A 26,683-nucleotide genomic window follows, 5' to 3' on the forward strand; every position below is an offset into this window, starting at 1 on the left:
CATTTCATATAAATTCTCCTTGCGCGAACAAGTAATATCTGCTGCGAGTTCTTATTCAATCGAAAGGTTGGTTTGGAATAATAGTATGTGTACTTATTTAACAGATGTGACATTTAATGCTATAAATAAAACTACAGTTTTTATAATAAGTTAAAAAGTTGACAACAAAGTTGTTATACTTTCCTGGCATTGGTTATTTATTCTATAGGGAAAAATACATGATACATGAAAAAAGTTTAAGAAATTTAAAAAAAAAAATCAAAAATCAATATTTTTTAACTTTTTTCTGCTCCCAACCCCAAACTCATCTCCCAAGAAATTTCTTTGATTTTTCCAGGTTTACTATGTTAATTGGAAGCAAGTAAAAAAAATTCCACTAAAAAATGTACAACCAATAAAAAGTTACCTAAGATTAATTTTTTAGAGATGAATTATGAAATTTTGTTGTAATATTATTATTAAATATTTAAATATTAAATAATTTAAAAAAAAATGATGTTTTAAAACTTTGATCAGCACATAACTCCACTCTTAATACTGCCCATAAAGTATTTTATTTTCGTATTTTGTCGTACTACTACGCTTAAGAAGAGATAAAAAAATTTTGGTTAAAAAATATACAATAAATAAAAGATAGTTTTTTATTTTTGGGAAAAGGGGAGAATTTGAGACACAATTATTTTTGAAATAGTAAGATAGCATGTGTATTTATATTTTACTTAATATAAAGTGGCAATATTTTAGCAAAAGTTTGAGAAACTTGAACCTCAGAAGAAACAATCTACCCCATCCATTGGTCATATTGACCCCAAACTTTTACCAGTAAGTTGCCCCATCTACACAATGTAAATGAGGCGATTTTTTGATGAAATCGGTATAAAGACCGATTTCATCAAAATCGATTCATCCAGACAAAAGTTATGATTCAAATATATTAAAAGACGTACGTTCGAACATTACCTCCACTGTTTTTTTTTTGGATCGGAAAAAAAACCGTCGAAAAAACCTACACCCCATCTTTTTTACTGATTATCATACTTTACTTCTTGCAGCATAGCACTAGAATAAATATACCACCATAAGCAGCATAATACCACCAGAATAAAAATGTATTAAAAATGAATCGAACTTTATAACATGTCTTTAGAACATTTTAATACTCTTAGTCATGTGCGTGGTTCAAGTGAACAGTTCTTTTCTTTCCCGTTTCTATTTAAAATTGAAAAGATTTGAATAAAATAAAAAAAATTACTCTTCTATATGCACGGTAATCAGAATTCGACTAATTGACTGTACAACCATCTAAGTGACGATTATTTATTGACCGTGAAAGATTGTGTCGTCAAGCTAACGGTGGCAATAAAATAAACGCGGAAGAAACTGTAACAGACTAAGAGCTAATGTAATAATAATAAAAAAACGTTCAACGAATTCTGGGCCTTTGAATAACGCAATTTCATTTTATAGATAAGTTTTTACCAGAGAATATAACTTATCTATATTTGTAGAATAATTATTTTTTGAAATTTAAATTGAAAAATAATTAAAAAATATATATATATTTCTAGGAGTCTATTATTATGATATGGCGATGGAAGCTGAAACCGAGACAGGAGTCGATACACTTGTAGCTCGAAGCAAGGCCTATTCCCATTTGAGTAAACATGATAAAGCCAGAGCTGATGCTGAGCTTGCTCTTAAGAGAGCTCCAGAAAAACCAAGTGTTTTAGAAAATGATGCGTATACATTATATAATATGGATCATTTTGAAGACGCTCTTGTGGGTTACTATCGTGGTTTAAGAATTAGACAAAAGCCTGACTACTTTTTAAATGGTGTATTAGTGGTAAGTAAAATCATTCTTTAAACATAAAATTAACTTAGATATTTATTTAAAATTTCTTAATTTATTTTTATATGATTATTATATTGTAATTTTAAATTTTATTTGTTCATTATAACTACGGTTCAAGTGTAGCTGAAATAATCATATTCATAAATTAATAAATCTAATTGTTTTAGCTTTTTATAAATGTAAACAAGCCTGCCCTAATTTTTTTCATAAACGAATGATGAAATAGTATGACAAAGAAAATCCACAAAAATTAAGTTTTCGTAACTTTTTTAACAAAAAAATGTATAGTTATTATTTTGAAAATCATACATACAAATAAGTTATAAATGTAATACCTTCTTCGATAATTAATTGAACGTAATACGAATAGATGAAAACTAGAAGCCCTTTTGCGAATATTTCATGGGAACAATCTTAACCCTAAATTAAGCTGAAAAAATATGCTTAAAACAATAAAATTACCTCCATGAAACTTATGAGTCTGAAGGAGATAACGCATCAAAAGAATTTAGAAGCCGTCTAAAACATAGCGGTGCGGACGATATTTGGAGTACCGTGGTTCGTCAGAAAAGCAATTCATCGCCACGATGCGGGACTACACATCGTATCCGAGTTGGGGGTGGCGCAGGCACGCAGACTGTTGGCCTTGTCCGAACACGGGCATTTCCGGGACATCCGCCGAGAGGATCCTATTCCACAGGGTATAAGAAAACGGTCTCATGCCATATTAGACGAACCACCGTGTAGAGGCACCAGGCTTAGGAGCCTCTAAATGGAAACCGTGCGAAAATTCCGGTCGCGAAAGTGACAGTTTTCACAATTACATTTTGTTAAAACTATAAAAACCTAGACAACACCCCAATAAATGAGATTGTGGTCTCTTCGTGGGACAACGTCCCACGAAGAGACCACAATCTCATTTATTCAACATATACTCCCTCCGGAGAACGGGAAGCATTTATCCCTCCAAATAACTAGGGCTCCGGTAGGCGCATTCCTGTTAGCCCATAGGTGTTGGTATCGAAAGGACTTCAGCGGATGGCTGGGATTACTAGGCTCAAAAGTTTAGTCTCTCACGGTCAGAATCAGTAAATAAATTTCACGCTGGTCCATACGGATAGGAACGCAAATCACCAAATCCGTCCTTAAATAAAACTTAAAATTTATAACTACCACTAAATAACCGATGAAACCCGCCCGATAATAGAAAGATACAGCAGCAGCAAGGGACATTGTCCAGGCTCTGCGATCTGTAGGGAGAAATATTGAAACTCCCTCCATTATTGCGTTCCGTTCCGAAAATATCAAAATTTCAATGAAATTGATCTTGTAGTTTTAATAGCGATATAAAAATTTATAAATTAATGATATTTTTGTGATTTTTGAGCCCAAATTTTATGCATAGTCCTATTTATTATATATATAAGGAAATTACATTCTAAGAGAAGGATATTTTCGCAATGCTCACTTTAAAAGGTAAAGAAAATTCAGTTTTACCCCTCCCCACCCTCAATTCCACCTTGCAACTGAAAGAAATTCTGTAATGTTCTACAAAAATCGGTAAAATAATAGAATAGTCTCAAAGGGGCTTTAACTCGTATATCTTGTTTGAAAATTATGCGAAATTTCGGAAACTATTTAAAAGAATGAGTGAAATTATAACCACCAGTACAACCTTGCCGTTCTAATATTCTGTTATAATACAGACATGTAGCGATAAGTTTGCGCTATAAAAGAGTAGATAAAAATAGTTAAAATTCGTGATTGCTTAACATTATTTTCATACTTATTTTGGCATTCATCATAAGAGTCCAGTTTCATTGTCCATAGATCAAGTCCTGATCATCAACTTTGAAAAAAAGCTGGTTCAACGTTTAAAAAGAAGGGTAATGGAAGTTCAATGTACTCTGATATACATTGATAATGAGAGAAGTATTATGAAAAAGTTTTTACAGATGAGATTGTAGACATTTCGTGGAGCGGTTTTTACTTCAGGATCTCCATCATCATGCTCTACAGAAAATTAGAAACAAATTTGGGAAGAAGCATTCCTTGGATATGTTTAAAATCGTGATGAATACTTTCAACATAAGTTTCACTAAGTGTTTATAACAAAATGGAGGTTGTTTTAATGATTTTATTTTCAATAAATAAAACAAAATGTTTCTCTTAGTTCACTTTTGTTTGGGGCTAATTACTTATCTGAAATCCATTGTTGATTATTTACAGTACATTATAAATACCCCATTCCAGTGAATCGCTCATTATTATGTGTTTATTTCACTAACTTATATGGAGGATTACACCAACCATAGTAACTTTTTTTTTTTTTTTTATAACGAAAAATTAATTTTTAACCGTGTGGAACATTCCTAGTCCACCGGATTCTATCCGGTAACCTTCCCGATGAAAGGCAGAGGTAACACATTGAGGTTTAATATAAAAAAAGAGTTTGCTGGATTGTGATGGTTGCTTCTTACTAACGTATAAGATTTTCTTTCTATTAGTTTTTCTTCAAAATCCTATATATATATATATATATATATATATATATATATATATATATAGGATCAAATCCTATAGATAATCCTATATATACAACACTGTAAGCGATATATTAATATGAACAAGCAGCGAAATCTTTTAAAATTACAAAATAAATACAAATATTTAAACTTTTTATTAGATAATTGTAAAAATATTGAAAACTGAAAACTTATACATTCTACCAAAAGCCGAAGTTTTCTTTCTTTCTTATAAAAATGGAAGGTGCATTGGTTTGCTGACTGTGCTCACATTTTTATTTTGAAGGAAGGCTTCAATCTAGCGAAAAATAGTTGAACTAAAAACTGTACAATAAATTTTATTGTGTACTATAAACAGTAAGTTGTTTATATTAACATTTATTATACTTATTTTTTTATATTTTGTTAAAAAAATAGCTATTATAGACATAAGTTTTTTGAAATTTTATAAAAATAAATAAATATAGAATAAATGTTAATATAAACAAACTTACTGTACACAATATAATTTATTATACAGTTGTTAGATAAATTTTCTGTCATTTTACTTCATTTTTAATTTTTTTGTTGATATTGTCATGCTTTTATTATTTAATTCTTATTTATAAATATTTATCTAAAATTATATTTGTATTTTGGAGATAAAAAAGGGAAAAAATTGGGTTTGAGCTGTGTTAAAAAACCACAACTTAAAAATCTTATATATATATAAATGCGAAATTTTGTCTGTTTGCAATAGCATCACGCAAGAACCAGCCAACCAATTGCTTTCACTTTTTTAGGATATATTTGTGTTATCTCAGGAAAGATTTAAGCCACAGATCGAGGTTCTAACCCCCTCGGAATTGAATTTGTGAATTAAAGATATTCATTAACGAAAAAAGTATCCTTTTACTTCATTATCATATTTCTGTCACCATGGCAACAGAAATATAATGAAGTAAAATAATGCAATTTTTTTTCCTTAATGAATATCTGTAAAATATTTAATATTCTCTTAGCAATGAGGATAAGAATGCGTTCCTTGTTTAGACTAATACTGGCTAGTTCTAATTAAAATGCGTATTCCTAATTTCTCAAGCTTAATTTATATGAATTTATTATTATACATCATTTATTTTAAACTAGTTTCAATAACGACATTACAAAATAGTTTTCTCATACATTTTCCCTGGATTTTAAGTGAAAATAGATATTTTTCTGAAGTTGTTAGTCTTTTGAACGACCTGATTTATTCTCATTATTTTTCTACTTTTTTACTAACATTTTAACGCGTGGCAATTACTATGTATATCCTCAGGATTTTATATAATACAACCTTTGGTTTACACTACACCTTTTCACTTTCACACACCCTTCCATTCATAAATTTTCTTGCATTTGATGTCTTAATAAATGGCCAACATATCCTAGGTTTTCTCTTAACAATATATGCCTCAAATTTCTTAACGTACTTATTCACCTTAATAACTTTTCATTTTGTAATTTATCAAAATACCAGATTTTTAACATTTCCCTGTAACACCTTATTTCTTAATTTTTCCTCCTCCCTATACTTTTAATATATTTCTTCACCCATTTTTTTCTTTGATACTAGCAAACGTATTTTATATACTAAGGCTAATCTTAATTGTAAAAGGAAACACCGTTGAAAACCTTACAAAAACTATTGACTTTATGAACAAATTTATATGAATATTTTATTAAAATGTGATTATCCTGAATTTATTTCTTATTTTATGCCCGGTATTTACATAGATATTATGAAAAACCGTTTTCTGTTTCGGAGGGGAACAACAAATCTGTTACAATTGTGAAGCAGTCAACCAGATTAAAATTAATATAATTTAATATATAATTTATTTAATATAATTTTGTTTCATTACAAATTTGCTCTGGCCGCATTCAAATTTACATAAAATATAAATTTGACAGGAGTATTTACTAAGTTTACAATATTAATTTGATTTTATACGTAATGTTTGTGCTACATTATTACACGATGAACAAAAAACATTATGAAAAATGTTATTTTAAAAATTCAGTAAATTAAAATTATAATACATACTTTTTATTTTAATTTTTAGGCTACAGAAACAGTAGAAGAATGTGTCGGTCGACATACTGGTGATTTGCTAAGTAAAGAAAATCTTGGTGATACAATTCTACGATTGTGGTTGTATGAACAAAATTTATTAGAGCCATGGATAACTCCTGAACAACTACATCCTGTTTTATCACAAGTAAGAAACTAATAAAAAAAAATAAAAATAAAAAAATTTTAAGTAAATATATTAAAATATAAACTTTAATAATAAGCCTAGAGATGAAAAATATACCGCATAATTTCTTCGGATTTTGTTTAATATTATACTGCAATATTGAAATAGCAGATACCTTAGAATATTCGTACTTGAAAACTTCATAATTTAAAAAATATTCATTATGTATTTTAAAACTGTAACTTTGACGTATTTAAAAGAATTATCCCTGTTAGTATACAGAGTAATATAAAATGTAAGTGATCTATATAACATTACTACGAATTTTTAAAATATTTTGAGTTAAAAGAAATATGAGAATAATTTTTTAAGATATGCAAGATTAAAAGAGAACTGGTGGTAAAAAAGGGAGAAGATAACTTTCCCGGTTGAAATATACGGGCTTATAACTTATATGCTACACCCATTTAGCGTATGCCTACTAAGTTATCTGTCACTGTAAGACGTCGTCACTGTTTGTGATATGAGGTCTAATTAATTTTAAGACTCATCTTTCAACGTTAACACTTGTACTAATCGTAATATATCTTAGGCGATGAGAATGAAACGTAGTAACTCACTTATTAACAGTAAAATATTAAGGATGGAATTTTTTAAATTTCAATCGATTTTCTAATTATTTAAGAATCATAATTTTCATTTTTTAAATTATTAAACAAAAAAGAAAAGAAGAATATATATTTTTCTTACTATGTTTCCCCATTTATTTTTTATTTATCACACAATAAATAGTCTTTTCATAGTTATTAATGGATTTGAGATTTAAATTATGTTTTTAAACATGATATAATAGGTCACTTATTTTCGTATTGCGGTGGGGAAGTAAAAAATAATGCGATTTTTAAATGTCATTGTTATTTAACGAGAAAAAAATATTATACCACCTTCGTATTGATAATTGTACAAGCATTGCTTTTAAAAATAATTTCCAAAGAAATCGTCACATAATATTTTAGCAAAGATTTCAAAACGTTTTTGATAGTTCAAATAATAGTATTAATTTACATTTTGGTTTTATACAGGTGGTTTATTTGTGTATTTAATAGTCAATAAGGATCGTTTGATATAAGGAGGTGCCTTACAAAATCAGTTTATTTACACTTTTAGTGTTAACAGCCAAATATTTTGTCTTTAAATTCGTTGAAGACGGATATGTCATACTTATGTTTTGTGATAAATATTATGTATCTAATTTATCATAATAAAACATGCTATCATTTGATATATTACACTACCAATAATTTTTGACATGCAAGTGGCAACTTCTCCGTAATCATAAGAAATAATCCGGTGAAACAGTATGATAAATTATGAGGTTGGGTAGTGACGACAAAGTTATGATTAACTAGATAGGTGTACTGCCATTTCGAAATTATTTCGAAATAATTTTTTGACGTTAGCGTATGGGACATATTACGATAACATATGAATTCTGGTGATGCTGTAATATATCCCTCAGATAACTTTAGGTAATGAATGATTCCTCACATTTTTCTAGATTTTGATTTTATGCAGAGTTAATGGATAAATAAAAAAAAGTACATATTGTTGATCATTTTCTTCCTGACCATACGGCCAAAATAAACAACGGGTTTTTTATTTAATTTGTCTAACAGTAATTTTTTATTTAAACAATTTTTATTTTTTCTGGATTTAAATTGGGTTCTTTTCATTTCCGTCTATATATACGTATGTAAACACACATGCAATTTTGCTTTTTTTTCATTTTTGTTTGTAAACAGCTTGTTTTGTCAACTGAATTTTTAAACAGTTGATTTCTTCTAGTTTTGATTGGTTTCCTTAGTAACCATTTTTTTTAAATTGTGTGTTTACATTTGTTATTTGGAATAATCCTTGGCTATATTTTTTTCTCTGTTTCTGAAAAATGAATTCCCTTATGCAGTTAACTATAATGCGGCATCATTTTTTGTTTTCTACTATTCGGAAAAGAACAAATTTTAGTTGTTTGTTCATGGAAATTACAAACAAAGGCACACACACACAAACACACTTATTTTGAAAACAATATGAAAACAATGGAACGCTTAAACATTATTTATTATCTATTATTGCATATCTATTGTCTATTACATATATGTAACATGTTTTTTTTTTAAAGAAAATTCTAAATTAATAACAGATTTTGATAATAGAAATGTAGTGATATTTTTGATATCAGTATCGTTCTGTTAAAAATAGTTTTATTTATATTACAGAAATTTTTGTTTTCTTAGCGGAAGAAATATCTGCAAGACTTATCGTACGGTTTAGAATATCACTGTAATTTTTTTTAATTTTGTAAGATTATTCTTCTATTTTTTTATGAATTATTGATTGTTCATAAATCAATAATCCCCTTATGAATTTATTATTAAAATTTGTTGCCTTAGAACAAACAAATTTTATTTCACGGCCAATTTTTTTTTTCGTAGTCATATTATTCACTTCATACCATATTTTTCCTTTTTTAATAAATCTTGTATAATGAATCGAATCGTATAATGAATACGAATCGAAAATCCGTGATGTAGTACTGCACTTATTACTTTATATGTGTAACCTTCGATTTTTGTCGTTAAATTCGATTTTACTAAACGAATTTATTTCTGTTTTATTTATTCCTTTTTAATAAAACTAATATTTCCTGTAAACTAATATGTTTATTTATTTTTTTTAAAGAGGTGATGGGAATTAAAAAGATTGTTTCATCTTCAGTACTTTCATTTACATAAGAGCATTTATTATTAAAACAAGCTGTAGTATATTTTCTTTTAAATTTTATTATTTTAAGTACATTATAAAGTTTTTGTACGCTACGTAGTACTATGATGTACTGGTATCCAGCGGCGCCATTCGTAAAGTCACCGTAAGAACGTGAATAAAATTATATATTCGAGTCCTGCGGTTCATTAAATGAAAAAAAAAACATTGTCTGAAAAAATTCGAGGTATTTTTTAAAAGTATTCCTTACTACTAATCAAACTGAACTGAAATATAATGTTTTCACGCTTATTTATTTTTTCCCATTTTCATTTCACCGTTAGGTTAGGTCACGCTTAGAAAAGCAGTACGTTAACTTCATCGCCTCTTACCGACATTGTTATAATGAACTCCGTGATTACATAATTACATTATAACAATTTTTCTGACACCCCTGTGGAGGAATGGTAGCATCTTTGCATATAGTTTTAAGTTTGAATCTTACAAAAAAAATAATTTTAATGCAATATATAATTGAGCATTTTAAAAATCCTTTTATTTATCTATCTATTTTAATAATCGACATAACGCATGTAGTTAACGATTTTTACTTACTTTTATAAACGGTTCTAGACTGTTTTCTTTTGCCTTATCTAATGTACTTGTAATAACGTTTTATAAGATATTTTTCTTTTAGTTAATTTATTGCATGCATTATGTTGACAAAAAAAAAAAACCAAAAAAACAATTGTTACCTCTTCACTTACGATATTAAAAGAGATTACTAAAACAATGTTTGCTAGGAAGAAAGGATATAATCCTTTCGTCGAATCGTCTAGTATTTATATTTTAGAATAAACAAGGAAGAGATGTATTCAATATATATATATATATATATATATATATATATATATATATATATATATATTATCATTTTTCTACTACTCGACTCGATTATCCAAGTTTCATGGAAAAAAGTGAAGTTATCTTTTCACAACCAAAACACAAGTAAAAGAAAATACACAAATAAAACAGAAATAGGTTTTACTTTTATTTTGGTCTAGGAAGGTAATGCAATATCGTATTCATTTCTTACGGTTATCTGGTTTGAGTTAGATAGCTTTATGCGGTTCAGAAAAATAATGCTACAACAGAAATAATGTCCAATGCGGGATACATTAAATTGTGGTTTTTTTTTAATAGAAAAAGTACCTCTTTACGTTATGGTTATAAGTTAGGTAAAATATTTAGCATACCATTAAGGTTTATCCTAACATATACAAATGAGATTTGAAATTTTTCTGTTTAAATAAGATATTTATACTTCCTTTGAAAACATAAAATAAAAATATTTGTTAAAAGTAGAGAAAATTTTTTAAAGTTTGAAGTTAATTTAAGGAAGAAAGAAAATATAAATTCAGAAATCTTTGTTGATAAGGCAAACGAAAGAACTACTTGAAAGAAGTATAATAATAAAATTAATAATTTGAAGAGTATCCTATTAAGTTGGTATTTAGTTTTAAAAAAGTTTGTAACTTTTAAGGGAAGATGTTCCACTGTTTCACTCTTCCACTGTTTAATCGTGAGGAAAGGACAGTAAGATATTTATATTTTACATGGTAAATGCATATTCATTAAATAAATAAAAAGTTGACTTTTCCCGTAATTCACGAATGGATAATTTTGATGAAAACTGTATTTTGGCAAAAATGTTTATAAAATGTAATTATAATTATATATCTCATCTGAAATGTATATCAATTATTTAAATTTTACATTACGTCATGTTTAAATTTTTACTAGATGTAGGAATGTATTCGTATTAAGGTTCTGAAGAAAATACTAATATTTATAAAGTAATTTTTTCAATTTTACTAAATTTTCGTACTTTCTTTAGGAGTAGTTTTACTATCACTAAGATAAACCGAAACTCCTTAACAAGGCAACCTTAAGGAGAAAAGCACAAGCGCGAGAGCGCGCGCGTGCACACACACACACACACACACACAAAATGTCAAAAACAAACTTAAAAAATAATACCGTCTTCAAAAATGCTATTGAAAAGTAATAAATTATACTATTCACTATTCACTCGCTGGAGATACATTTTAGTAAAGGATATCAGAAGTCTGTAATTCTAGAAAGTAACGAAATGTCATCTTAAGATTTTTTAACCAACGCTAGGTAATTCAACTATCTGTTAATTTATTATTTTTTAAAAATCAATATTAAATTTTGATGATTTCGTTGTCACAACTAAGACAATAAAATCTAAAAAAACAATTTTGTGTGTATAATTGATTTAAAAATAATGTAAAGATTGAAAATTACTAATTATTCAGGAAAAAGTTCACACAACAATGTTTAAGTGTACATCTGTTTAGCCTCCAGGAATTACCGTTCAGGTATTACTTCGGGGGATGAATGAGGATGATAGTGAGAATGTAAATGAAGTGAAGTCTTGTACAGTCTCACTTCGACCATTCCTGAGATGTGTGGTTATAATTAAAACACGAACACCAAAGAACACCGGTATCCACGATCTAGTATTCAAATACTAGATGTTAGGCCCAGGGAAAAAGAATAAAAAGAGATAAATGTGTACATCTGTGTTATACCGTGGTCTGACACTATGTATATTGATTAGTGAGCTGCCTCTAAACCAAACAAATTCTGATATCGACTATTTGAGATGTTTAAAAAATAAAGTAAAATGTTTCGACACATTTTTGAACCTTCAGAAACATTGAATATAAATGTATTGAAACGATGAAAAATTATTATTTTCTTAGGAAAGACTATAAGCACAATGTTGTAATATTACAAGAGAGCAAGCAGTATCACACGTAGACAAATAAACGTGGAAGTAACTTCGACATAACAAATTCTCACACTTAACTGTCAGATACTTAAAAGACGTAAATACAATATTATCGTACTGTATTCAAAAGTTGATACACCAGTCCACTTTTTCTCTTCTTTTCATTTGTAAATTTCACCCACACAGTTTAAATATTTTTAAGAACCACTTATTTATATTATCCGGCCTTCTCTTAAGACAGATGTCAAGAATACCTAGTTTTGAACACCAAGCGTTTTCTCTACTTTACAGTAACCACACTATATCAACAACGTTTCCATAGCTGTGTCGATAAAATATTCTGTTCCCTTTCTTCAAACTTTGTTTATCAATTCACATCTAACAGTGTTCTACTGTATTCTAAAACTCTCATAGATACCACTTCGTTCCCTAAAACCTAATAATACAACCCACAATGCATCTACATCTAGATATCGATCATTCAGGAAATGATGAAATATAATATTTTATCAATTTCTAAATAACATATTTATTTATTAAATACCTTTTATAGTAAAATTACATCTTTGTAAGCTCTATGTAATCAAACAAGTATGAATATTTAAGATTATAAATCAATACACTCGGTACAGGTTACTATTAAAATAAAACAAAGAATGAATAAAAAATCGACTCGATGTAAACGATAATTTTATCAAAGGTAGTGATTGAAGTTTTCTTAATAGGAAACTTTCATTCATAAAAACTTGTGATTTTTCCACAACGAGCTCTGACTACAAACATGAATGTTTATGTCATCGATGTAATTTTAATCACTGGATTTTACCATCCGATATAGAACTACTAACAAGACTGAGTAGTTTCATCATGATGGCTCCTGTATTTGGAAGCCGTTATTATTAAATTAATTTATTTATTTACAGCATCAGAAACGATCCTTTAACTGGAATTAGTCCCGAAAAATTACATACAAATCAAAAAAGTAAGTAAATATTTTTATTTTATTTTCCTAATACATACATTGCAATCAATCTGTTCAACTAGTAAACAACAACAAGCAACCTCCCTCCTGGTTTAGTGAGATGAGGAGGATATATATGACATGCAAATGAAACGTAGTCTTGAACAGACTCAGGCCTACCATTCCTACCCACCGGGTTGGTCTAGTGGTGAACGCGTTTTCCCAAATCAGCTGATTTGGAAGCCGAGAGTTCCAGCGTTCAAGTCCTAGTAAAGCCAGTTATTTTTACATGGATTTGAATGCTAGATCGTGGATACCGGTGTTCTTTGGTGGTTGGGTTTCAATTAACCACACATCTCAGGATTGGTCGAACTGAGAATGTACAAGACTACACTTCATTTACACTCATACATTTCATCCTCATTCATCCTCTGAAGTATTATCGAAACGGTAGTTACCGGAGGCTAAACAGGAAAAAGAAGAAGAAGGCCTACCATTCCTAAGACGTGGGGTTAATTGAACCTCAACCATCAAAGTAACACCGGTATCCAATGTCTAGTATTCAAATCCGTATAAAAGAAACTAGCTTTTTACTAGGATTCGAACATTAGAACCTTCGACTTCGACAATCAGGTGTTAAATGACTGATTTGCGACAATGAGTTAACTTCAAGCCAGTCCGGTGGGGTGAGTAATTATAGAACAGAATTAACCAGAAAAAAAAATCAAAATTTAATATATAATAATTAATTAATTATAGAACAACAATATTAAACCAGAAATAATACATAACCATTAATACAAAACCATTAATCAAAATCATTAATACAGTAATACACTTGTTACAAAGAAATTATATATCCATTAAATCGGTTAATAAAAAGAACAAATAGCTTTGTTTACGCCGTTGCGTAAAGTTTTTTTATTCCAATGAATTCAAGGTTATGGTCGAGTCTTGTAGTTTTATAGGCTTGGTAATTTTATTTTGCATTTTTGTAAGGCTTATCTACGTGTATTTTTAAATTGGTTGTTTGGGTTTGTTTTCGATATCATTTCTCTCAGTCTCCAGTTTGACTTACAGTTTGCATCATCAAATTGGTGTCAACGTATTTCATATCTCGAATTATATATTGCTGTTTAGTCTTAATATATATATTTTTTCTTAAGTGTTTTTTATTCTCAACCAATTTCAATATTGTCATAGTTCCTAGAAGTCTATTTCTCTTTGTCTGCCCTGATGTCATTTCTTCAACTTCTGTATTCAGAATTTATTTTATCTGTCTTACGTAATTCTTTAGTGGCCAGCTTGCTTGTAAATTATTTTTGTTTCCTAATACTATTATTTAAAAATAGTCTTCGTTCCCGAATTCCACACGTTTTCTCTAATCGTTCTCATACTAATACTTAGACACTACTCTTGTTGTCAACACACACACACACACACACACACACACACACACACACACACACACACAATCTTCTGTCCATTGCTTTGTTCGCTTCCCCTACCTCTCACCACGCCAGCTTTGGTCATTCTAGTCCTGACTTTCACGTTGTGCGGGTCCTGGTACTCCAGTCTTGGAGGACCAGGCTTTGATGTTCTCTCTCTCTCGTATAATGTTAGTACTTTCGTCCTCTTCATACTCTTATAAACGTTGCGGTATTTCTCTGTCGAAATATTCTTTAGTTCTACTCGTCAGTTTTTCGTGATTTCACAGTTTTCTATATTCGTCCAGCCTCGTTTCTTTGTTAAGTTATTCTTCAAATTCACTATATTACGTCTTTGTGGAAAGTGTTTCAATCACTACATACTGCCAATTCTATCGACGCCGAATCTTCTCCAGCTGCTTACTACAAATTTTCATCGATGCAGAATCTCTCCAAACTCGTTGCTACATTTTTTAGACGCCACGTCCTGCTCAACCTCTAAACCACGTCTCACCCCTGCATTCCTGATATACCACTGCAGACTACGCCCAGGATTACTGTATGTATTCATTTACCTTCATTCACGATATCGTCTCTTGCTAATATTTGTGTGCTACAGACAAGTTCAATTTTCATTATTTATTACGTTAAACAGTTATTTTATCATTAAAATTTGTGGAACATTCAGTTCATCGTACCTTATGAATTTCACTTTCAACTTTAGTTTAAAACCATTTATTCACTTAAGTGCAGTCACGACAGGTGACTTATATAACGTTGTGTCATCGTTCAGCTGCAACCTATTTTACGTGTTTAATTATTACAATTTGTTGTTATTGTAATTAACTCTATAATTTAATCTTGTAACTTGTTAATCGCCGAGATTAATTCTTTTCTACTCATGAACTGTATTCATAATACTTCTCTTGAATTAACGTAAAGCAAATTACTCCTGATGTGCAGTTATGTTTTAGGACTTTGTAATTTTATACTTTCAAGAAAGCTTACTAGTAAAGGAACTCTATTTGTATGTTTATTTATTTCAATTTGATTATTGTAATTAACTCTTTTTGTACTAGAATATTTATGTGGCCTTTTTTTTATACTAAACTAGAATTACATGTTTGAATTATTTAATGCTAAGTTTGTTGTTCATAAATCAGGAAAGGACAGTGCCAATAATAAGAATTATAGTAGTTTACTTTTCTAAGGTAATGACATCTGTTCACTGCTAATTTTTCAATATTACAGCATATGTCAGTAATGCAATAGTTTTCCAGTCATACTATATTTATTGATGTTATATGTTTCTAAGTATATAATTGTAAATAAGGTGTTTTATGTTCTCTTGTTTTCAGGCTTTGTTACATTGTGTATTTAAAAAAAGTATATTCATGTATTTGCTCATTTAATATCATTGTTCATATGTTGATTCAGCTGATATTTATTAAGTATCATTAAGTTATATTAATTTCATAATTTATTTTTATTTAATTTAAGGTTATGATTTAAATTAACTTTATTTGTTTCCTTTCCATTTAAAGTCCAATTTCTTTTGGCAAATACGAGCTGTGTGTTCTTTTATTTTTGTTAACTTTACCCAACAAGCTTCCTTGAATTAATAAAAATTACAGTACTTAATTGTTTATTATCGGTAACCTTAATATTTTATCACAGATATTACCATAACTTCTCATATTATTTCTGATTCTGCACACAAACAAACGATATATTTTTCGGAAAATATGTTTCTATAATACGCGTCGCTTTTAAGACAGTAAAAGGGTTGAAAAATAATATTTTAATAGAATGTACCTAGTTTAGAAATATTAGATTATTTATAATGGATACAAACGGAGTAGATAACGGTATATGTAAATGTTTTTATTTAGCTGAAATATAAATTTAAAAAACTGTTGTGCAATTCTTCGCAAAAAGACCGACTTTTCATTTCTGACTCCTTCTTCTCAGTCAGAAACGCACGGATTTTCAGACTACAACACTCTAAATACGATTGATTAATTAGTAGTCCTTAAACAAAAACATCAAGTTTCAACTCCTCACAACTATGAATCACTGCATAAAAAATACACACTACACAGTCACCATGATCTCAAATTGATGTTATATTGTCCTTTGTCAAATTTAACTATGGTTTATGGTTGGCCAGTATGGTTTCATAAAAGGGATTAACACCTAGGATTGTACCTAAAATGATCTTGTCGAGGTGGAAAGCCCCAAGTGTAAATATGTATTGGCAATCTTTATTGACATAGAGGCAGGATTTCCTTCCTCTATGAGTTGGAACGCCACAATGATCCCGTAGCCCAACAGACCGTAGTACATGATTACTTGTCTAACCTCGCGGCTCTGTTTAAAAATGCGCACCTAGTTGTGAAAAAATCCGTCATCAGGGGAAGCCCACAGGATTCCATACTCGGTCCTTTACTATGGAACCTGGTATTTGACGGGATTTCTGGGATTGACATTCCCAGAAGGGATCACGGCCCAGGCTTTCGCCGATGACGATGATGATTTCGGCTTTCAGCCGAGTGAGAGTTCATAAGTACCTAGTTGTTTTGTTTGATGAGAAGTTGCTGTTTAGCAACTACATAAAGGTAGTAGCAGCGGACGCCGTCTAATTGATGCACAAACTTGGGAGGATTGCTCGGAAACAAACCAACAGGTATGGGTTGTCGGGTCCATATGTACCTGGTGTACCAAGGTTTCTTCGAAATCATGACGTCTTACGCGCCACCCTTTGGGCACATAGGTTGGATATGAATAGAGCACTCCTTCAAAATTTAAAAAGGGCCCAGTGTAGAGCCTTAATTGTAGGCACTGATAATTTTAAAACAACTTCCACCGTCTTGGAAAGGCTCTCTCAATCGATTTACAATTGAAAGTTCAGGCAGCCATGTGGAAATTGCGAAGGAGGTCGAGGTATTTGGGACGTGGTTTCGAGCCGGGCCAGTACCAGAACGGAACGGTAATCACAATGCGCCGGATCTAAATCTCGTTCAGTTGCCCATCTTCCGCCTGCAGAAGAGGCTGCAGAGCCTCGCGACGGATGTATGGCAGCTGGAATAGCACACCACGACTAAGCGAACGTCCTTGCATAAATTTATGCAGGATCTGGAAGGATGGTATTCCTCAAGCTCGTTTTTAAGGGCAAGGGGTGCCTAGGTGCTCACCAACCACCCTTAATTTAAACCAATGTCTGTTTCTGTTCCGCATGGGAGCTCATCAGCTGTGCGTCTAGGGGAGGCCCAGTCAAATGAACACCTGATGTTTGACTGCCCTGCTCTTGGGAAAGAAGGCGCAGTGACAGGGCCACCGTGGAACTTAGAGGTCGAAATGAAAATTGGCCACACAAAAGTGGCGGGTCAATGTGGCAAAAGCCGCATTGTGCGACCGTTTGGGAGTTTCTTGATGCGGTTGCTTTGTTCAACCTACATCATTAGTTTACCTAAAGGAAAAGACTCCTACCGCACTGCTGTGGGAAGCTAATCTAGAGATATATTTGGCTGACCACCAACAAATTAAGGGTCCAAGCGCTTTAATAGGGTGGACAGGTACTTGCTGGCATTCAACGATCTTGGCGTGGAAGCGAGTTGCTGTCTAGACGAAATTAATTTTATTTTATGGATGTCATATATATTTTTAGTAGTTGACGGTGTGCGCCTACCCATTTTAGGAAATATATGACAAGTCAGCAATTGGAACACGTAAGCTGGTGGTGTGTGGCACCGCGCTTACTCCGTCACGCTGTTAGGCAATCTCTGAAGCTATTTAGGATATTGGTCGCTAAACTGTTTTGAGGCTCAGTAACCGTTTGTGGCACAGACATTTGGTCTTATGTTTTAGGGCGGCCGAATGGGGTGGTGTCGGGAGAAATGCCAAGCAAACCAAGCCCAAAGATGCAAACATATTCGCTAGCACAGATCCCCTAGCAGTGGATCTGAGTATCCTGTAACTCCACAAACTCAGAGTTTAGATCCCCTGCCACAACCCAAAGCCCTGAAGAACCTCCAGGAAGTGGTCCTGGGTGCAATTCGTGGATATGTAGGCCTTCACAATCACACAGCCCGCGAACTCCACGATGACGAAGCCTCAAGACCTCAAGACGCTTCTCCGACCTCAAGACGGCTTGATGTCTAGCAACGTCCTTGATCGCTGCATCCCCTCTCTCGTCTTCGTACCAGCCGCTAGCAACCAATACCCGAGGATTAGGGCCGAGGATGTGTGCCGCCGCCAATTCAAGCTCATTGGCGGTTACACTCCTGTTGGTATTCTGGAGGAGGCACTTATTTTCCGATTGGTACATTCTCGACCTCCGGTCCAATGTCCAGATTTGTTTCAGTTGAGGACTTTCGATTCAGCGTTACAGATCACCCAGTATCCCGATTTGTCAACCGACCAGCAGCATTCCCGCAGAGGTCAATTTCTTCGCTTTCCTCTGCGGAAAGACCACTGCGGAAAGCCCCGTATGCCGGGCGTAGGAAGATACCTGTATCTGTACCTGTACCTGTACCTGTGTTTGCTTCCCAACTACCCTTATGATAGCACGCAGAATTTCCTCCTTGGTAGCTTCGCTGTCCAAGTCACGATCTGGGATGCCATGACTGTTGTTGACAAACACTTGCTCTTATCCTCCTCGTCCTTTGGGAGGTCCGTCAGAACAGTAGTTGTTTAGTCTGAGCAGCCCATATCCGCTCAACGATGGACTTTAGCTCCTCCACCATGCCTGACTGCCGCATCCTCTTAATTGCCGTCTATCCCGGAGGGATTTTGTGAGTATCACGCTCACAAAAAAAGTATTTTATAGTTAAATATGTCAGTTAAGTAATTTTGTCAGTTAGGTAATCTCGTGAAAATATGTTTGGGGAACTAACAAGTGTTAACTTTTTTATAATCCACTTCAGTGAAGAAATTCTTTTCACGTAATGTTAACTTGTGGGTGCACCCGCTCTTACTGTCTCTCAAGCGAGCCCACACACACACACTCACACATGTCAAGTTCACGCGCGTAATCCTGAGAGCCGTCTCTCCTAACAATGAGACATTTTTTATAATTATTTAATTGTACTAAATTTGTAAAATGTAAAACCATTAGAAAGGTATTATAATACTAATTTTTTTAAATAATTTTTTTTTGGTTTCAGAAAGAAACATATGACATTAATTATTAATTTTTATTTCTATGGTGTATCAAAATAAAATTTGTTTTCAACAATAAGAAAAATAAAATTGAATGAATTTTGTTGCTACAGAAACATTATTAATAAATGTTCATTTCTCTAACAGAGTTTGCAGATATTACACGTACAAATGTTTTTTTCTTTTGGAATGAATTTTTAAGATAACTCTACTGAGGGTACCTCCCCTTCTATCCTGTTAATATGCCAGAAAACACAAACAAGTTAGGGGATTTCCACGTACAATTTTTTTCCCGATACTGGAAAATAGGTACGATCATTTCTTACACTCATACATTAACACATTTTACACATTAACAAATAATACACAGGCTCGCGCAGACAGGTGAGTGAGTATTTTTCATAGCTTAGATGTTGAACTTACATACTTCACTAACGTTACTGACTTATTTACTTACCAACCAACCAACTTGCTAACTTGCTAACCCTGTTGGTCAGTTGGTAAATTAATAAGTTGGTAACTTACTTACTCGGTTGCTCTTTTACCCTTTTCTCTCGTTTAGTCTTTCACTCGTAAACTAGTAGTTTGCATACTTCACTAACGTTACTGACTTATTTACTTACCAACCAACCAACTTGCTAACTTGCTAACCCTGTTGGTCAGTTGGTAACTTACTTACTCGGTTGCTCTTTTACCCTTTTACCCTTTTCTCTCGTTTAGTCTTTCACTCGTAAACTAGTAGTTTACATACTTCACTAACGTTACTGACTTATTTACTTACCAACCAACCAACTTGCTAACTTGCTAACCCTGTTGGTCAGTTGGTAAGTTGAGAAGTTGGTAACTTACTTACTCGGTTGCTCTTTTACCCTTTTACCCTTTTCTCTCGTTTAGTCTTTCACTCGTAAACTAGTAGTTTGCATACTTCACTAACGTTACTGACTTATTTACTTACCAACCAACCAACTTGCTAACTTGCTAACCCTGTTGGTCAGTTGGTAAGTTGATAAGTTGGTAACTTACTTACTCGGTTGCTCTTTTACCCTTTTCTCTCGTTTAGTCTTTCACTCGTAAACTAGTAGTTTGCATACTTCACTAACGTTACTGACTTATTTACTTACCAACCAACCAACTTGCTAACTTGCTAACCCTGTTGGTCAGTTGGTAAGTTGAGAAGTTGGTAACTTACTTACTCGGTTGCTCTTTTACCCTTTTCTCTCGTTTAGTCTTTCACTCGTAAACTAGTAGTTTGCATACTTCACTAACGTTACTGACTTATTTACTTACCAACCAACCAACTTGCTAACTTGCTAACCCTGTTGGTCAGTTGGTAAGTTGATAAGTTGGTAACTTACTTACTCGGTTGCTCTTTTACCCTTTTACCCTTTTCTCTCGTTTAGTCTTTCACTCGTAAACTAGTAGTTTGCATACTTCACTAACGTTACTGACTTATTTACTTACCAACCAACCAACTTGCTAACTTGCTAACCCTGTTGGTCAGTTGGTAAGTTGATAAGTTGGTAACTTACTTACTCACTTACTCTTTTACACTTTTACACTTTCACTCTTTTATTCACTTACTTTACTTGCTCACTTACTTCACTTACATCATATAATACAGTTACACTTATACAAGTAGGAACTCACACGTAGGGGCTCACCTGTCAAATTAATGTAGGTACCAAGGTGTGTATTAGCAGGAAGGAGTGGACGTATCCCTCACAATAATATTAATTTTATTTTTTTTTAATTAACAAAAACCACTCAAACCAAAAATATTAAAAAAAAAAAAAAAATAGTCATAAAATTAAATAATTAAAACTAACTAGAAAGTCATAAATGTTACAATGAAATTTTGTGCTATATAATAAACTCACTTTTTTTTTTAAATCCCATTAAAAATTTCAGCGTTTAAATAAATAAGGCGATAAATAATGCAACGCCATTCCCAGGAATCAAATCAGACATCGGTATCAACAGTATAAACTGTAATATAGGATAATCACAGCCTGGGTGCAATACCTAAGTTATGTTAACTATCTACATTAATAATTATCAATAAATCAATATATTTAAAAAAAAGAAAGTTAAAAAAATATATGTATATAAAGTCGGATACGAACCGAAATGAATATGGGATATGAACCGAAAGTCCAAAATCCAATTCTTCTTTTTTTGGATTTTTTTGACATTTTTGGTCCAGTCGATTCCCATCAAAAAATGAGGTGCATAACTATACGTTACAGCAATCTTAAAGCCAAAATTTCAACATCCTACGGCTAATCCTTTTTCAGTTATGCTAAATACATACGCACATAAGTACAGATGTCACGCCTACCACGACAAATTTAATACCTTATACTACACTAAAAATTATTATTATTATTGAGTGTAAGTCTTTTTGTTTGGATATTATTATTTAATTAAAAACAGCGAGTGCTTTTTTCGACCCCTTTTTATATGAATGTATTTTTTTTAACGGTTTTCAGTAGTATAATTTACAATTAAATTTTTATTGATTGGTTTTTGGTAAGCTAAAACCAAGGTTAGAATAACCTTTAATTGAATTCAAACTCCACCTCAGATGGATATTAAGTAATAATACTATATTATATTAATAATATAATATAATATAATATTAGGTAAAAATCTGTAAAATTTACAATTTTGCTCGGCCATACCTGAGTTAGAATTATTTCGCTAATGCTTTCCCGAATTAATGTTAAACAGTAATCATCTAGTATGTTATTATTCCATTTCCCTTAACAGCGGCTTTTTATCCCCGAAATGTCTTGCTGGAAACATTCACCGTGTTTGTCACTTACGTCTCCGAGGATGTCCGGGAAAAAATCCAGATGTGACTGGAGGAAATGCATTTTCAAAGACATATTACATCCCATAGCTCTGTATGAAGTAAGAATTTGATTAACAATATCATGGTAAATGTCGGATTTTTGTTTGGCAAGAAAATTGCAAACGTCTTTAAATGAAGTCCAAGCTGCACTTTTTACATTATTTAACATTGTCCGGGACTTGTCCGGGACTATCCTTCTTCATTGCTTTTACAAAATTTTTCATTAGTCCTAGCTTGATATAGTGAGGGATAAAAATATTTTTTTGTGTTCAACTAAGGGCTCATGAATAATATTTTTCCTATTTGATGCTAAGTTTTCTCGTTTCTTCCACTCTTTGGTATAATAATATTTATCCTTAGCCCAGCTGTCCCATTCGCGAAGAAAACACATGTACTTAGTACAGCTACGTTTTTTATAATTTATTGTTTTAAGAATGTCTTTCCTCACCTCGTATGTCTCTTTCAAATTCACCCCATAAGCGATTGGTATCGAAGGATAGTTGTTACCGTTGTGTAGTAGAACCACTTTTAAACTATACTTGAACGAATCTATGAAAAGGCGCCAGTCCTGAGGTTTATGCACTTGTTCTAAGTGCAACATAATCTCATCAATATTTGTGCAACAAACCAAATTATTTTCATCAATAAAGCACTGAGAAAGTTCTTTTTGTCGGCTTCGAAAGCCCGAAATTTTTGTATTTTTTTAAAAGTAAATTCCAATCTTGCAGTCGTTATCCTAACAGTTCATCTTGATTTTTTTGACAAATTTAAATCCCTAACCAAGTCATTTAATTCACCTTGTGATATAAGATGTGGCTTATTGGAAGACAAAATCATCGTTGTCTTCTTCAGTACTGCCTGATTCTTCATCGCTGTTTTCGAATTATATATTCACAGGTGGCTCAGGAACTTGAATAATCTCAATGTAAGGTATAGGCCTGATTGCAGATTACAATGAAGGATACTGTACAGTATGTTTAGATTATTTAGACATTCCAGACATATTTGTTAAACAAAGGTAACAATCGGTTACAGTACATTTACACAATTTCAAGGCATTATGACTCTGCACTGTTAACAAAGTTAAGACAGTAATAAGACTGAACAAAATTAATTCATTCCAAAATCCAGTGATTAATATAAACAACACAGCTGTGCTTTCAGCTACATGTTTTAACCTGGACTGACATGATTAATCCTGTACATGAAGGCTCAATCTTCAGTATTAGATACGATGTCATAATATGTGACTTCATATGATTTAATTTTTTTACTAGTATTGTTTATTTATAGCTTACATTTTATGTTAACAAAGTTAAACAATAAAAAAAGAGTGACAAAATACAATATAGGAGCTTAAAATGTTAACTAAACGTTGAAAAATTGAAAAAAAATCCTTTAATTAAAAATTAACAATTTTTCAAAAATGGTGGGTGATAGAAAGATTCTGAGTTCATATTCGTTTTTATCGTCAAAAAACAGATTAAAATCACGTATTGCATGTTAGGAAACAAAAATTATGTTTATCAGTGTTATCAATATATTTAAATTAAAAAAAAGTTAAAAAAAAAGAGTTGAAGTCTGATTCGAATCTATGTGCCTACCCCTTGTAAGATCCAAATATTTCATTAATTAAAATTTTATTTGCCTGTAACTCTAGAACCAATCAAATATTTTTGGATTTTGCTCTTTTTTTTGGAAGCGTTTGGTCCAGTCGATTGCAATCAAAAGGGGAGGTGCATAACTAGATGTTACAACAGTCCTAAATCCAAAGTTTTAACATTCTACGGGTAATCATTTTTGAGTTATGAGAGATACATAATGCGAGGTACGTAATGACGTCACGCCGAAACTAGTCAAAAAGGATTCGTGGATGATCAAATTGGATATTTCTTTCGAAATCTGAAAACCGAAATTTTTTGCCATCACAATAGTTCTTTTTCTTCGTACTAGAGTAAAAAATGATAACTATAGCTAAAACATTCCCGATAAATATACGAAACCAACAAAATGTACATAGTTATGAAAAAGTTGAAAATAATTATATTACCGTTATGATTTAAAAAAAAATTATTTACTTATGTTCAGAAATGAATAAGACACATAAAGCGATAGGAATAAAATTTTATGAGTAATAGACAGTAAAAAATTTGTAAAATTTTTACAAATTTAATCCTATTTTACAGTATGGTTTTTTTTTTTTTTAATGATTGAAAAACTAAATAATCACAAAACGTTTTAAAAACACAGTTTTATGCAGCAGTTTCGGAAGTTTTCGAATAAAATATTTATTAATACAGTTTACAAAATACACTCATCATTCGACAAGTAACCGAAAATATCCCTGGATCTGCAGACACAATAATTGTATTCTGCATTCGCTAATATCCGTTAGTCCGTCGTGATACCTCATTTGTGTCTACTATCAGTACAATTTTATTACTTTTTTTATTTTACGTGAAGTGATTCAACGTGCTGAGATTCAATGTGACAAATTTAACTTAATACAAAGTTTTAAGTAAAACTACAGAAACTATAATTCCCTCTAAATAAACTTCGTTCTAAATCTAATTTTTAATTTTTTTTTTGTTGTAACGTGCAGCTACATTTTAACGAACTTTTATTGTAAAACAATTTGTCAGTTGGGATTAATTAAAAAAGAAAATACTTTTAATGGCTATTTTATCACAGAAATCTTAATTTCAGATTTATAAAGGAATAAAGGTTTTAATATAACTTAAAATAATATTAAAAATACATTTGAAGTCATCCAGGTTGATGAAATCCCCGGTGATTTTTGTTTAGAATCTGATAAGTAGGATAGTAATAATGGTATAGAGTAGAAGAAATTATTTATTAAATTAAATACTTTTGCTTATATAAATAAACAAATTAATTTTAAAAACACTTGTAAAGCAATAATATTTAAATTACCAACACATTATAATAACAATAACAATTAATAAATTATATAAATAAAAATGTAAATGTTCGTTTGTTCAAAATCTTAAATCTCCGAGTTCTTCACAGATTGCATTGAAATTTTGAGAAAAAGTTGCAATCGAGCACGCGCATCTTTTTATATACCTACTATTTATATACATAAGATGTCACACCTGTGACAGGTAAAAACAAACTTTTTTTTGAAAAACAGCTCTATCTGTTGGACTTAAAAGCAACACACGCTATACTAACAATTTTACGATTCCATTTCAATGTTCCTATATGAGTGTCCGCTATAGACTAAAAAACTACTGGACCGATTTACATGCAGGGAAAAAGAGAGAAAGGGAAAAATCGAAAAAGATAAAAGGGAGGAAGGGGAAAATGGATAAAAGAAAACAGGGGAAACGGGGAAAAGGAAAATTGAAAGAGGAAACGAGAAAAAAGAAAGGGGAAAACGGAAAGGGATATTGAAAAAAGGAAAATATAAATGGGGGAAGGAAAGGGAAAATTGAGGAAAATGGTGAAGAAGAAAGGGGAAACTGGAGGAAAGGTAAAATGGAAAAAATAAAATTGGAAAAGGAAAATGTGGAAAAGTATAAAGGGAAAAAGTAAAAGGGAAAAGGGGAAACGGGGAAAAGGATGATAGCGAGAAAGGGAAAGGTTAAATTTTGTGAAGTTCCGTAATGTTCATTTTGTTAATATTTATCAAACTTTCAATTGTGTTCATTTAATCTATATATATACTCAAATCTAGCAATAGCGAAGCGCATTGCCGGGTCTGCTAGTACACTCTATAAAATATATGCTAGTTACTTAATAATTTTGTTGTGCATAAGAAATTTGATCTAAATTTTTATTTGCAAAGTATATGCATTTTTCTGTCTACAAACAGCTACGATACCGCATCAACGAACACATTCAGCCAGGCAAGATCCAAACCACCTACACTCATGTCTTGTCCATAGTTTGTGGTGTAGATTGAAAAATATTTAGACTCGCATAATGTCTCCTTTAGAAAAAATATTGAAATAATAAAACAAATCAACTTAATAGGGTGAATCATAAAAGTTAAAAACAAAAAAATATTTACTATTAATACTTTTAAGGATAGCTCTTTATTATTCCTAACCAATTTATAAAGTACGAAAACCC

At 31.4% G+C, this 26,683-nt stretch overlaps 1 protein-coding gene across 1 annotated transcript in view; it reads left to right on the top strand.

The window, feature by feature from the left end:
* Positions 1-1,585: 1,585 nt before the first annotated feature.
* Positions 1,586-26,683, top strand: part of LOC142321303 (outer dynein arm-docking complex subunit 4-like) — a 93,230-nt gene continuing 68,132 nt past the window's right edge. The window contains exons 1-2 of the mRNA XM_075359298.1: positions 1,586-1,846; positions 6,468-6,623. Coding sequence (XP_075215413.1) covers positions 1,586-1,846; positions 6,468-6,623 — 417 coding nt within the window. The remainder of the gene's footprint in view (positions 1,847-6,467; positions 6,624-26,683) is intronic.

The sequence above is a fragment of the Lycorma delicatula genome, chromosome 3 (genome assembly GCF_047948215.1).
Source record: "Lycorma delicatula isolate Av1 chromosome 3, ASM4794821v1, whole genome shotgun sequence".
NCBI classification, from domain to species: domain Eukaryota; kingdom Metazoa; phylum Arthropoda; class Insecta; order Hemiptera; family Fulgoridae; genus Lycorma; species Lycorma delicatula.